This window comes from Lineus longissimus, chromosome 12 (genome assembly GCF_910592395.1).
Source record: "Lineus longissimus chromosome 12, tnLinLong1.2, whole genome shotgun sequence".
NCBI classification, from domain to species: Eukaryota; Metazoa; Nemertea; class Pilidiophora; order Heteronemertea; family Lineidae; genus Lineus; species Lineus longissimus.
The window spans coordinates 14,666,326-14,681,649 of NC_088319.1; the positions used below are offsets into that span (position 1 = coordinate 14,666,326).

Sequence of the window (15,324 nt, forward strand, 5' to 3'; positions counted from 1 at the left end):
AACTTAACTTGAAGTGTATTTGACCACAAATTGATGCTAAAGGTAAAAAATGATGACAAAAAACGCCATTATTTGTGTGAACACATTCTAAATTGCCCGGTTTTGTCAGATGAAAAAATACTGCTCACAGTCCTGATATCCTGCAATTTTCACGTCACTTTAGAATGCTTCTTAATAACCTGAGCGTTTTGTCATATTGTGTCCTGACAGTTCATGCCCTCTTGACCCCCCAGAAATTGCACCCCTTCATCTCGAGGTTGTGCAAAACGTTACCTTAAATTAGACACACGAGTATCTATTTTCAAACTTCTTCATGGAGGGTCCTCAAATTCTGATCTGTTGTCTGTGTAATTTGGCCATAAGTGGTATTTCTTTAACCAAATAACCCTTCTAATAAAATGATAATTCTTAATGATATATGATTATTCTGTCTCACAGGAGAAAATTTGACAAATTGTTGTGTGAAGTTTTAGGGGGTCCCGTATATACACAACATGAATCCAGGGCAGCAGTATACCTTTTTTCACATTTTCACCGAGAAAAAAAGTTGTTCGGTAACTAGGGCTTAGGTTTTTACCTTCCAAGAATGTTTCTGTGTTTCTTAGCGTTAACCCTTTTTGACCTATTTCAAGATAACACACCATTTATAAGATTAAACGCCTTTCTTTTCGATTCCTGGAAAGGTAATCCCACCACTTGTATTGATATGGTTAAAATCCAAGGATAATCCACAGATTATTTGATGTCAACAATAGGAAATGCTTGGAAAAGCTACCAAAACTGTAATATAACAATCTACAAAACAGCAAGGACTCATTTAAGTGCGATATTGCCTACTTTGCTTCTGATACCCCAAATTATGTTATATTATAGAAGTGTTAATAACTTCTAATTAGTTTGAACAAGTCCTTGAGCAAAGCGCTTGACTGCCGCCTCCGCTTTGGGCCACATTTTAGCTCCACCCTTGCCATGTTTGGTGAGATAACCAATACCTCCAGTTCGGTATCAATTCCTTAGCTGAAAGTTCCAGGGCTCGAAATCATGTAACCAACTTTGAAGCGAAGTTTGACTTTAGCGTTTAGTCCTAAATCAGTTAAAAGTGATACAATCTGACGTCACTTTTAAAAGAGATACCAGCAAAGTGCCCAAATCCACTCCCAACATTTACACTGGATTATGAAGGAAATACATAACAAACAACACAGAAAGAGTCATAGTGATTCCAAACATTAAAGTTAAGATTGGCGTGTTGTGTTCGGAGGGTTTCTGTTTTCAAATCAAGTAACCAACAGGAAATAAACCATATTGACCAACGCATTGTTTATTTGGCATTTTTGCCCGAACTAATATGTCGCTTGTGGTCAAAATGTCGTGAACCCCAGCTTGCAAATGAGAGAATTTTGCAAAGGTCATGATGAAAATCCTTCTCTTGGTAAAAAACAATTTAGTCCAACCAGTAAAGATATTTAGTCCTACTGTCAATTGAGAAAGTTATATGCTTTCTTGCTTTTCCTGACCTTAATTAAGCTAATCGCCTCCTTCGCTAAATACTTTTATTAGCGCTTAAGGCCCTTTTAGACTTGAGGGGATTGACTAAGTTTATTTTGACTTTCCTTCCCCCTCACTGTGAGTAACACTTTCGGAGAAATTAGTCCTTAAAGGTTTGCGGTAGTTTAGTATGAAAAGGTTTTTGTTTCTTTTATACTTTAGTCCAATTTTCATGTCAAAGTCTATGCAGACTAAACAAGTTGGAAATCTCAGTGCAACCCGCAGTGGTGACATTATCTGGTCAAACATGACATTACCCCCAGATGTATTTCCCTCATGCTGGCAGGTTTAGGAGGAATATTACAACTTTCTTCAGATTGCTTGAAAAGGAATCATGCACGAGCAGTCCTGCCTCTCCCCTGATCGTGTGCGTTCGGAGTGTAATTTCATTTACATCAGCAAAAATGAAACGTGTTGTAATAGCACATGTAGGTTTTTTGGCAGTATATTTCATTACTGCCGATATAATCATTTCAATTGCCACAAACAAGCTTTCAACAAAAACAAGTTACTATGACCATTATCAAGTCTGGGTCATTAATTCAATCAAGTTGGTTCTGGCAGGTCAGGTGGGGCTTGATAATATCATTACAGCACACCGAGTATTGTAAATCAGCTGCTCTTTTTATGCTTTTTCACGTTTTTTCAACGTTTTGCTACACAGCACGAGATTTGTTGACTTGACAGACAAGCCAGGTACAACCACCAGCGACGTCACTTTTTGATGACAGATTGATTTCAACTTAAATGTCTCATATCGCAACATCCATGTTCAGAGTCTTGGTGGCATCATGATTCACTTATGTTTTCATGGTTCTTTTCGACTTACGGTGTGTACTAGATATAGGAAAACATCAAGCCTATTTCATGATGTGGCCTTGTCTTGTCACCAGCAAGAGTAATTGAGTTGACATGATCTTACTGAATCAATTCGAGAACTAATACACTGTGTCATATTATTGCAATAATTATAATAACACAAATTTCTCCAATTCGTGACAAAACACGAGTAGGTCATGACATAGTCTGAACGCAAGTACAGAATGTTTCATTTTCTAGACATTGACGCTGCGCAGTTTGTTAGTCAGGGCAAGTATTTATCATACTTTGATAATTTTGGGGCAATCATCACAAAAAATGATTCAATTATTATACCAGAGTGTGACATTGCCTAAATTCCTATCCATGTATTCACAGACGATGGTATCCTAATGTGGTTTCTTGCTTTGCAATAGGATCACCATCTATCACAGACAAAATGCTTACTTTGGCTAATAAGAGGTTCAGTTACTGCGGTGGGCATATTACACTGACTCTTCCATTAGATATGACGTGCTGTGATTTATCCAGTATTCAGTGACTTGATTTCTCAAAAAATTTAAAGTTGTTTAGTCATTAAACGTTGTCTAAATGCTTTTTCCCCAGAAATTAAAACCAGCTCTTATTTAACACTTACATACAATAGTCTGGAATTTAAAAATCATTGTCTACTAGGTTTTTCATTCCAACATACAGAAATACATGTCGTCTCAATGTCAAAAGAAGCAAATGACAGTTTTTATTTCAACGACTTTCTGAGTGGGCCTATTTAAAATCATTGAAAGAAGAAGTGGCATAGTTAAATGATCATATCTGTGGTGTATAATAATACCAACATACTCAGAATTTCATTATAATGTGTTTTTTTAATATTATTGTTCTTTCTCTTCTTATTAACTTATTTGCTGAGATATGCTACTAGTTATAGTCACATATTTGGGTCGCAAATTTTTTTCTCGTTTTTTTCAACAATAGATCATAGATAGTCTGGATGCATACAATGTACAATCGTCCTCCTCGCACAGCAAGTTAACCCATTGACTTTATGAATTCTTTATGTGGACCACCGCGAGTTTGCTGGATGTCTGCCACGTGGTTTTCTTTGACTGCTACTCAATGACGCTACGTCTTATAACTCTTTCAAACTTGCAGATGGATTTATCCTTGAATTCAGTACCGTAATAATTTAGACCATAAAACCTGGGTCCATGGAGAACAGAAGGACTCGAAAAGTGACATCTCTCGGTTGCCTAGGTGATTTTATCGATCTTCTTAAAAGGAGGGGCGGTTTCATATTGTTCCGAAAAATCCCACATGGCCACAACTTTCGGGTGATGGATCAATCTTGTTAAATTTGTGCTGCAATCTCGCGTGATGCGAGAATCATTGCGTACGGGACACCTCTGCAAAGATATAGAACAGAACTAATCTGATTTTGTTGTCCTGGGGTCTTGATTTTGCAATTAGTGTAAGATTCAGTACAAATTAATCACAGCCTCATTTAATAACTACTGCCCTGGTAGGGACAACTTTCTCATCGAGGAAGTTTCTGCTGTTCACTTGCAGTTTGACATCAATATTTCAAGCATTGAAAGTTAAGTCATGAACGAATGTCGGAGCATGTTTTATCACCGAGTGAAGTGCATTGCCAAAGGACACAAACAGAAGAGAGCATGAATCCGAAGGTCCTTGCAACACCAACATTAGAATGTTATGGGTCCCTTATACAGCTCGGTTTTCAAGAAGAGCACAGCAAGCGCTGAACGAAAGCACCAAGTCCCATGTTAATTAGCATCTCATACCTCTTGCGTCAACTCCTTTCATAACCCATAACTACACCAAGGTCTTTTAACGCAACAAGTGCGTACGACTCTACTTATAATTACATGTACAATAACAGCAAAATTCCATATATTGATGTCCGTGCATTCCCTCGGGAGGTTTGGCGTGTTTTGCTACAATCTATGATGTTGCCCTCCCACTTCCGACGCCAAGAGCAAGGAATCTGATGATGTAATCGCAGAGTTGTTTGAAACAACTCCATGAATATTTAACACTTCTCATTCCAGAGTAAATTGCTATGTCGAACTAATACGTGGGAATGCAACTAATATCAGAAAGAATGAGGAAAGAGGAAATATTATTACAAAGATTATGCAACATGATTTTCTACCATTGACCCATCCAAAACTCTCCAAAGTATTCTTCAAATTTTCTGCCTCGCAAATAGTTACAAAGCACATAGTCAACTACCGAATGAATTTGTTGGCCCCTAATTTTAGCATTCTTTGCATCAGGTCCAAGATGAAAACAATCCACATCTCTTTCAATCCAATGTTTGAACGATTTTCTGCCCCATTTGCGACTTATCACAAGTAATTGCAGGATGGGCTTCTTTGAAAATTGTGTCTGGCCGATTAAACATGGAGGCAAATAGTGTCAAGTTATCTGAATTCTTTGCATTGAGATTTAAGTTTCTACAGAAAATTGTCATAATTGTAGGATTTGCTGCTATACATAGCATGATTTCTTGACACTGGACCCTTATTTGGTTGTCTTGTGGCTTACAGGAAATAGTTCAGTGGTTAGTCAGTGAAGGGGAAATTCCTGAAGTTACTTTGTTATCAGTTTTATCCACTGTCTGTTTAACCCCTGCCGGATGGTGGTGATCGAGTCAAAGGGGGCTAACAAGAGTCCATCAGAGAGATTTTAAGAAAGTTTCCCGTGTAGAATATTCAGAGATTTATTTGCTAAATATTCTTTCCTTTTATCTTTTCAGGAGAGTGTGACAACAGTGTATGTTTTAATGGTGGATCATGTACCGGTGATTTTAAATCCATGTGTAAATGTGCTCCGGGATTCCAAGGCCCGCGATGTCAATACGGTAAGGGGACATATTTAGATATTCTATCCTTGCAAGTTCTCTTGACGGCCTGTACTGTTCATAAGTAACCTTACTTGCTGTGTTCAGCGTTACATACTGCAGTCGTGTCTTGGTTCTATCTCAGACTATTGAGTTCTGCGAGTCCACCCATCCTATTTTTAGGCCCCTTTCTTTAGACCTACCTTATGTAACATGCATAGTTGAGGTGACTGTTTGCCATGACCCTGGTGTGGAGGAGGACACATACCATACCATGCCTGTAAAAATCTAAGCTGGTGTGTACAGAATGCACAGTTTCCAGAATATAACGTTGTGTATCAAGCAAGGTTATTTTTAAACAGAACTGTTGTAGTCATGTTGGTTGTAAACTCTTACGAAAAACATATCGATTAAGATGCCATGATTAAGATGTCAGTCTTATGAGAAAAGTTTACCCCAAAAAGCATGCTTGATATTTTGAAGATGAAGAATTGCTTCGATGCCTTGATTTGCAAATTTTAGAAAATAAGAACTTTGACTTTCATCCTGGATGTTCTTCATTGTCGGTTCAATGGAAATGTTGTGTTGTTAGTACTAGATTTAAACTCAAAATTTTGGAAGAGTTTTATCATAAAATGCATGCGATTAAGGCAACATTTTGACTTTAATTCCAAAACCATGGCATGGCCCATGTAACAACTAGTTTGTCCGCCATATTTTGGAGCAATGGGTTGAACAATAAACATGTCATGATGAAAAAATTCTGAAATTTGAAGTAATTTTTCTCAAAATGGCAAAAATGGACACATCTCATTTTGTGAGGAAACTCTTTGTTTACACTTTAAAAGCACATAATTTTAAATATGCTTTCCATGTTGTTTAGCATATTGGTCATTGCAGTTCTGGTAAAAAGGGCTCTATCCTCCATGATCCAAAGTTCTTTACAACTTGAATCCATCCAGGAAGAATCTCTCAAAGCAATCGGTCTAGCGACGATATTGCCCCCTACATGTTGTCTCCTGAATCGCTTAGAAGTCGATTCAATTTTTGGTCAACTTGCTTGCCATTCCATACCCAGAATAAATGTGATTCACCTTTTTGCCAGGACAGCACTGTATGATCAATATGATTGTGTATCAAATGGAAATTTATTGATGATATTGTTTTATAGTATTGATGTAATTTTCTACATATCATTTTTACAACAATCATGAATGGCATTTGTTTGAATATTATCCTTCATTATTGATGCATCTTTTATATTGCAGCACTTTTGAAACAGGACTTTACAGTTCACATCTTTTAGTCAATTTTTCAGTCAAATTAAGAATCAAGAACGGAGGGTGAATGGTGTCATTGAATTTGCACATATAGAATTGATTTTGTCAGCAAGGAAAAACGAAACCATTTCATTCAAACAGCCCCTGTCATTGAACACTCAGCACCTTCAACCTGCCCACATGATGGGTACGTAAGAGTGTCATTCCCTACCAGTACTGATCAGAAGCAAAATTCCTCACTGTGCTGCACAAAATGAGATCCTAGAAACTCCCATGTCTCGTTTGGTGATGTCTCTGCTCGATGACTAAGGACAAAATAAACATGACAGCTCTATCGAGCCTCATATTCCGAGATCCCAACTTCTTGGGCTAACCTAAGGACGCTACTACCAAATAATGAAATATTGTAACCAGTGGGGCACAAATTAATGTGTGATTTATGTAATGTTTGTCGAGTAATACAGCTGAACTCTCAGAGGAGACATCAAATAAACTTGGATGACACAAATGAATTGCTCGAATTGATCCCGCGGTGTCCCAACTTGGGGTATTGGGCTGATGAATTGAAGTGGTTGGGTCATAAATTCAGTGCTGGACTATCCAGTTTGTCCAGTTGTCCTATCTCAGTGATGGGGTTTGATGAAATGGAGCGGTTGGGACTTAACTATAATACAAGTTAAAGTCACTGACTGACTACCAGTATATTGGTATGTTTGTATATCGGTATATTCTGTCATAGGAATCGAAAATGAAGTAGTTGGGACTATGTCCAGCAGTCTATGACACGCCATACACTGCTGCTTTCCGTTACGAAAATGAATCCCAATTCACCATGGTGAAATGATGATTTTCCATGGTGAATTTAGATTTTCCATGGTGAATTCAGATTTACCATGGTGAAATCTGCATTCACCATGGTCAATCATTATGGGACACATATTACTTCAAATGTTACTTCATTTTGAGCAGAAAAAAAACAAGTGAAAAAAAATTTGGATTTTGGAATTTTTTTCGTCTTTCAGAGTTTGGGTCATAAGTTCAAAATTCCGAAAAATGTTCAAAGTAAAAAAAAAATGTTTTGGACTGATGATGTTACTTCATTTTGAGTAGAAAAAACAAGTGAAAAAAAATTTGGTCTTAAATTTTTTTTCATCTTTCGGAGATAGGTTAGGGTTAGGGTCATAAGTTCAAAATGCTGAAAAATGTTCAAAGTCAAAAATATTTTGGGACTGATGATGTTTCTTCAATTTGAGCATACAAGTGAAAAAAATATTTGGACCAAATGCTTACTATTATCTCACATACTTGGAAAGATCCTGGACCTAAGCAATTTGTTATGATATCACTTAACCCTGCTAAAAATCATCTCGATGTGTCCCAAACAAAACTCGGAGACAGTCTAAGAAGAAAACCCTCAACAAGCTGAGAATCTGTCTGCAAATGTGGTAGGTAACACACAAGTAGACAATTCTGTAAATCATGTACACAAGTCCCGGATATCCTTCCCTAAGTGTATTTACCTCAATGAAAATGAAAAATGCTTCCGATTGTAGCCTGGGGAACATAACTTTGATTGGTGTTATCGGATAACTTTGATTGTGTTATCGGAAGGTGCAACATGCCTCCAGCCTCTGGTCAGCAGTTTAGTTCTTTACTTGTGACTAGGTCAAGGTGCTTTACCTCAGTCTTCGAATTGTTAGATGGCTGGGTTCTGGTCAAAGGCTTGAGTTTTTGACCTGTATTTGTCAGCGGCCAAATTAGGTACCGGATATGTCATATTGTGATGTTTGTCAAATCTCTTCATATGAATCTAAGTTGAAAGTTGTTGTACAATCTGATTCAAAGGGAATGCTGCCTGCATACAGCTGCATTTGTCTCATCAAAACCATAGTTAAGTGTGGTGCCCAAGGTCACAAGCAGACTAGAACAACACTTGAGTGCAAGATCCATCCTTTGAAGTTTGTAAGTTTATATTTACGTGGCCAAGTGTCAGCTAAGGTGAGAATGCCCAGGGGCAAGATCTTTTTATCAAATGTTCCGCTTTATGATAAAGAAGACCCAAAGAACATTATGGTCCTGGCATCAAAAATGTTATCAGTGCTTGTTTGCCGTTATCAAACAGGTCCCGAAATAAAAAATCATCTTCCTGGGAAAAGGTTTGGTTATTGAATTCAACATCCTGCTCCCCTCAGGGATAAATCACTTTGCCTTGAGATTTTTTATTGTATTTATCACCCATTGTTTACTTCAAGGGATTTTTGACATGTTCAAGATTTTTAGTTTGGACACTTTCAAGATTTTTTGTAATTTTTGGAATAGAAAATGCCCTCAGCATAATGATAAGCTATTCTCTGTAAGAGTTGTATAAGGGACCCATGACATTCTAATGTTGGTGTTGCAAGGATCTTTGGGATTCATGCTCTCTTCTGTTTGTGTCCTTTGTCAATGCACTTCATCCAACTTGCTGCTTTTTCTCCATATTTATGATATAACCGCAAGTAGTGCAAATTGCTCCAATTGCACTGCACTTGTCTTTTATGTTAAAAATCACACTTTTTCACCGCAAAGAACCATAAAATCTGCTCAAACGACCAAAGGTACAAACAGACCGAACATAAAATTTCAAATCCTAAAGATAAACTGTTGTCTTATTCCTTAAATCACACGTTTTTTACTGCAAAAAGACCATAAATTTCTCCGAAATCCCAACGATGCAAAACTGAGTCTCATACCATTTCACTGCAACTCAATTTGCCTAAAATCTTGCACACTTTGTGATAATAAATGCACAGAAAAGTATGTTCAACTTGCAGTGGTATATGATTAGGTCTGTGCCAGTTTGACTTGGCCAAATTCAAGTGCAGATTTGATGAATTTTTTGTTCAAAATGTACATGAAATCAGTAAACTGCAATAAAGTGAAACGATAACACAAAACGGAGCAAAAAAATTCTCCCTGGAGTTCAACAGATCCTTCACTTGGGTCAAGTGCTCCTGCGATTGTTATTGCTTCAGAGCGATTAACTATGAAAACTTACAGAACCCTGTGTCAAAATTTGATGAATGTGACAGCCTTAAAGACCTACAAATGGTCAGAAGCTGTGATCTTAACTATCAAACATACTTACTAACTAGACATGCTGTCTACATGAAGCGAGTGTCTGGTGCAGCCGCGCACAATGAAAATCAATCTGAGCTTACTAACGGAATCTTGCCACTTGTCACCCACCTTCTAACTGGAAAAGACTCGGCTAAAAGTCTATTTAGGTACTATTTTACTGTAGCACCCAAACCATCCGTTGATGAAACTCCATGTACTGAGCCAGAGGTATCCTGACCTATTACATTTCAAGCGAGTTGTTCTGTGTGTTAAGTGTTTCGACTCAAGGACACAAACAGGCCCGTGTGACTCTTTCATTTGAAGTCAAAACAATGTACCAAATGTTATTCTGCATGCAGAGATCAGGAAACACGCACTATGCAGTCAACTGTCTGGAGACAAAATAATTTATAGTGTGACCTGATAAGGTGATAGGTTTCGGTTAAATATAGAATATTTTAGGTGAGAAAACAGCATGTACAGTTATCGCACACACTATCATAATTCAAATGATTTATTTTGTAAGGAAACTCTGGTGATGTCGTGCTTTCACCCTAGGCCTCATTTATCCTCTGACCTGAGGCAAAAAGGAATGATTGTTCGTTTCTAAAATTCATTTCTGTCCATCTTGTCACCAAGACCATGGTGTGAGGCTTCAAGGACGTTGTTGCAACAAGCCTAGAGTGAAATTTGGTGGTTTAATGTATGCTCCGAATTTGACGACAATTGTGACAGCAAAACAATCCGACTAATCAACGGGAATCAGAGTAAAATCCATTAATTATAAAGACACTTAACCCAATTTCATCGGAATTACTTAAAACAGGTCTACTTCATGCGGCCTTACAATAGTGTCCTCTGACCTCATAATAGTTGTGCCAAAAGATAGGGGAACTGTTTTGTCTGTAAGTTGCTCTTGTCACCTCAGTGGAGCCATGTGGCTAAGTGCCGCCATTTCAAGGTGATAAACTCGATGTTTTGGCAAACATTGCATTCCACTTGTTTCCCCTTCTCAGTCACCAGCAAGTAAATAGTTATGATATCAAATATGAAAATTTGATAGCTGGTGATAAAACTCTTAGATATGGGTAAATATTGTCTTGCTGAAGTGAATTGGTCCTCTGGTTATACAGGGTGTATGAGAACCAGGCTCAAAACTCAAAAAGGATCTGATGCTGGGTAAGTGTCAGTTACCCGCAACGTACACCCGAGTTGTGTGCCACTGGCCCCCCATTGATGAACTTTATAGCGATCTTTGTATCGCAGGTTGCCAATACGGCCGAAGGATCATCGTGACTGGGTATATGACAAGTTCGAGAACTTCACAGGCTATGTGTCAATGTTCGTCCAGTTGTTGGTCAAACATGATAAAATCAAAGTGTATTAAGGTTGTAGGTGCGCTTTAAATGCATTTGATACTTTCATTAAGGCCCAACGACAGCGCCCCCAGTGGCAAAAAATCACATTTTCGTGCCCCATAAACTTCTGACCACATGACAGATTTAGCTTTGAGCGATGTCACAAGTGTTGTACCTTGACCGTGACGTGTCTGATGTAACACGAGGTCACGCATCACTTGATTTGTCATATTCTCTTTATTAAGGTTAAATACTGACTGTAGGCGCCATGGTGCCCACTTCAGATTAATTTGTTTCACTTTTGGTGGTCTGGTCTTGATTTCTACTTCAAAATATCACACTGTTTTAAGATGAAAATTGATTATATTTCCACCGCCGTTGATATCAAGTGGCACTCTGAGACCACTTGACACTTCATGTTGCCACTTCAGTGATGAGAATGTAAAGATATTAAAGAAAATTAATTTTAGACCTAACAGGGTGTTCCAAAAATGTTGTAACATTTACTGCCTACTGACGGGACAGTATATCTGAAGCTTTGGTTCAAGCCAACTGCAAGCCCACTGGAGTGGAGGGGGAGGGTTATGTCATTTTTACTCAGTGACTGACTTGGCAAGGGGTCGAGCAAGGAATTGACCCCTGCTAGGAACGTGAGGGTGCTCAATGCTCAACCCAAGCATCACGATCGCAGGAGGTGGTGATTTTCAGTTACGCTAAATCAGTTTTCATCATTACAGGACTGTCACTGCTAAGAATTGCTCTGTACATTTTTGCTTTGTGTACACTCAAGCATTGTAGTTCTCGGTGAGAACTATTACCGGTTAAATATTTAGCCTTACTGACCAAGAAAGTAAAAGATTCCCCGCTGTATGCCTCCAAAGTGAAAACAAACAAAACGCCAGACATGCCATGCTTCACCTAAAACTGATTAATTCCGTAAAAGGTGAAACAAAAGTGCATTGTGGCAAAAACTGACAGCATCAGCAGTTCTAAAGATAGAAAATGATAAAAAAAGTTGGAATTCCTGCAAAAATCGTTATTTACTTTGATTATATAGTACATTGTTCACCAGGAGAGAACAAGCTGTAGTTCGTCAAAAAACTGAATTCCTGTAAAAAATGATTATTTTCTTATTGTTAACTACACAATTTGGGAATCCTCTAATGAAGAACACATTAAATTTGCAAGCAATGTGTAGTGTGGCAAAATATCTTAATTCCTGTAGAATCCTGAAGAATTTCCTACTGAAAATTGGCCTATTTTTGCCAAAATTCCTTCATGATCTGCAGGCCATGCAAGTGCAGATTAAGTTGCTGGGCAGCAACCAGCATGTCTCATCAAGAAAAACATCTTCCTTGCAGTTTTGTATCATGATGATTAAGATTGCCAAACATCATGAAATACAATGTAGATACATGTATCATTGAGCAATATGCTGTTATCAGTAAAAGCCATTTTAACTTGGCGCTAAGTCAATGAAGTAGGATGAAGGAACCAAGCCTGAATACAGAAGAGTTGACCCTAGGAGGTTTGGAAAAAAAAGTTCAAAACAATATGTTGATTTATGAGCTATCAATGAACACAAACAGACAAGCTATGACTGATGTCAACATCAAATAGGTCTTTGTGACAGGAGTGGCCTCTCATTTTTGTTTGATGGGTAAATAATTGAAGAAAAAGTGAAGTTTATTCAGAAAATGTTGGCCTACATGTACTTCATAACTGTCAGTGTTCCCCAACACATCCATGAGTTGTGGCTTGGTAAAGGCACTTCACTACTTTCTTCCTCTGCTTTTGGTGGACTTTTGGTCCTACCTTGAAGGAAGTACACTCAATTGGGAGGCATGTTCATCTGCCTGGAATGAAACTAAAAGCCTGTGTCCCTTGTACCCGAGTGTCTGTGCCAGGGCAAGTAAAAGATCGCCGGATGTAGACAGAAGCTTATAGTAAACTTCATACCTCTGGCAAAAATCTAATAGTTGGCACTGATTGGCACTAAAACAGGTGCAGTGACTGAGGACACTCAGTACAAATTATATCCTTTCAACAAAAAATAACAAGTTTGGTGAAAAAAGTGGGGTTTTTTCGTGCCCATTAATCTTTGGTGTCTTTGAACATGTGGATTCCAGAATTTTGCCAGCATGATTCTGGGCTTACATCTGTTGTCAATATGCCTGTCTTCCGTATCAGGTGGTCAGGATTGCCCCCAATGAGAAAAATATTGTCAACAAATATCATTCAGTTTCACTGATTCAGAGAAGGCCACCCATTAAAATGAATATTAAATATGCATATAAAGAGTGTAAAAACATAAAAGGAATCTTAGAATGCACTTTTCCTAAACAGAATTTGCTGCATCTGTGTTGGAATGGTTTCTTAATTTGGCTTAATGTCTTAATATCGGCATTTAAGGTTTTGGAAATCTGGTCCAAATTATCTCTCTCCCGTCTATACAGATGTAACTATGGCCTTCTGAGTAGTTATATGATTATAAGTTGCAATAAATGTGCGATTTCCAGGATGTTCAGGGGATCTTTTGAGGTGGCTACTCAACATCTGTATAATTGATTTGGCCATTGACTTCTTATTGTGCTGTATAGGTAGGTATACACCATACCTATTCCGTTACATCATAGGTTCAGGCCTTTAACCGCTTCTCAAAGATATCCGGAAACTATACCCAGGACTATACCTCATTGCAATGTCATGAAAAGGCTAGTCAAGACTTAGCACAAGGACATTTGACCATCTTGACCCTATGAGTTAAAGACTCCACTACACTGCCGCGGAATTTGTTTTACTAACATATATCTATTTGTGGAAGCTAATAGAGGGAAAGTTCAGAATGACATTTCACCAACTCTTAGCATTGCTGTAGACACAAAGGGTTAAAGAGGGAAAGTTTTGGCCGGTTATATTTCTCTCGAGGGTGAAAAGTTTAGAAATGTATACAACCGATTACATGTCTCTGGTGATAAAACGAACAGTAAATTCCTAACTTATCGGCAGATCTTTAGAATTCAGCGGTAATGTCTACCAATTACTCAATCTATGCAGAAAGTCTGGCCTTAATGTACAGCGAATGTCCCCTGCAATGTTATTGGTTTATTAGCGCAGGATTTCACACATTGTCTCAAATGAAAATATTTAGGCCGAGGATGATTTGTTAGTGGAGATTTATGTAATGGTGATTGGCTGAAGTGATTCATTATCAAATCGCCCAGGAGGATATGCAGTGCTGCCACTTTTTGACAAAAGGAAGAACTGAAATTTGTTCACTCAAAGTCAAAGTGACATTCTTTGACCGATGTAATGTGCATTTACACCTTCCTTCGCAAATTCAATGACACCTTCAGATAAGAGTGGATCCAGGGAGGGTGCAGAGGAGTAGCCCCTCTCACCCAATTTGAAAAAGAAATTTGAAACTGATTACAAACTTCAGTAAAATGACCCTAAAAAAACCCATCTTTCTTGATGTCCCCTTCCTTTCCAAGTCTATGTAACCCACCCTTCTGACCAGTAGTTTGTGCTCTATAGAGTCCCATATGATACAGACAATATATTATTCTGCCGAGGTCTCAGAATCAGTTTTACTGCATGTATTTCAATTCATGTCTCTTTCAGCCCACAATGAGATCTGTTTCTATATCTTAAGAATGTTTTGAATGAATTTTTGATATCGGAGTTTACCTTGAAGGGAAGACATTTGTGAAGAAAAAAACAGTCTAGTATCCTTCGATAGTATAAATTCTGAACACATCCTCATTCTTGTTTGAATAAAGCCAAGAAAAATCGAAGAATTAAAAAAAAATTTTTAGAGAATCGTTCTTCCCTTCAAAACTTTGCATCATCGCCTCTTTTTCAGCGGCTGCTTAAATGTTTCGCTTTTTGTGTTGATTTGAATGTTTGGCTATTTTTTTCGTTTCAAGCTGTACTTGGGTACCAGTCTTATAATAGAGGCGAACAGAATGACAGAACTACGAATAGTGAGGATATTTAACAAATATTTGCTGTGTTACCTGCTGCGGGTTTTCTAAGAAAATCATCAGAAAAGATGAAATAATTTATCTTTGGATAAAATGTTTTATCGGTTTTTTGATGATGTTTTATAATATTTGATATTTTCATTGAATTTGAAATCTTACTTATTTCTATTTTCATATTTTACTTATTTGGTGGTTATGCTGCCAGTTGTGCAAAATTATTGTGGATTTTTGTCGGACCTGTACAACCTATGCCCAGGTCGTTTGCTTTACAAGTACATTGCTCATACACGAATAAAGGGATGTCACTTGTGATTTGGACTGTACACGACGACAGAAGATCCAGTCCACACAGCGGCAGCATATACTGCTGG

General features: G+C 37.9%; 1 protein-coding gene across 6 annotated transcripts in view; it reads left to right on the forward strand.

Annotated features, from left to right (window-relative positions):
* LOC135497079 (multiple epidermal growth factor-like domains protein 6) overlaps positions 1-15,324 on the forward strand; it is a 77,350-nt gene that overhangs the window by 22,034 nt on the left and 39,992 nt on the right. For all 6 annotated transcript variants that reach the window (XM_064786781.1, XM_064786780.1, XM_064786786.1 and 3 more), the window contains exon 4: positions 5,147-5,251. In XM_064786781.1, coding sequence (XP_064642851.1) covers positions 5,147-5,251 — 105 coding nt within the window. The remainder of the gene's footprint in view (positions 1-5,146; positions 5,252-15,324) is intronic.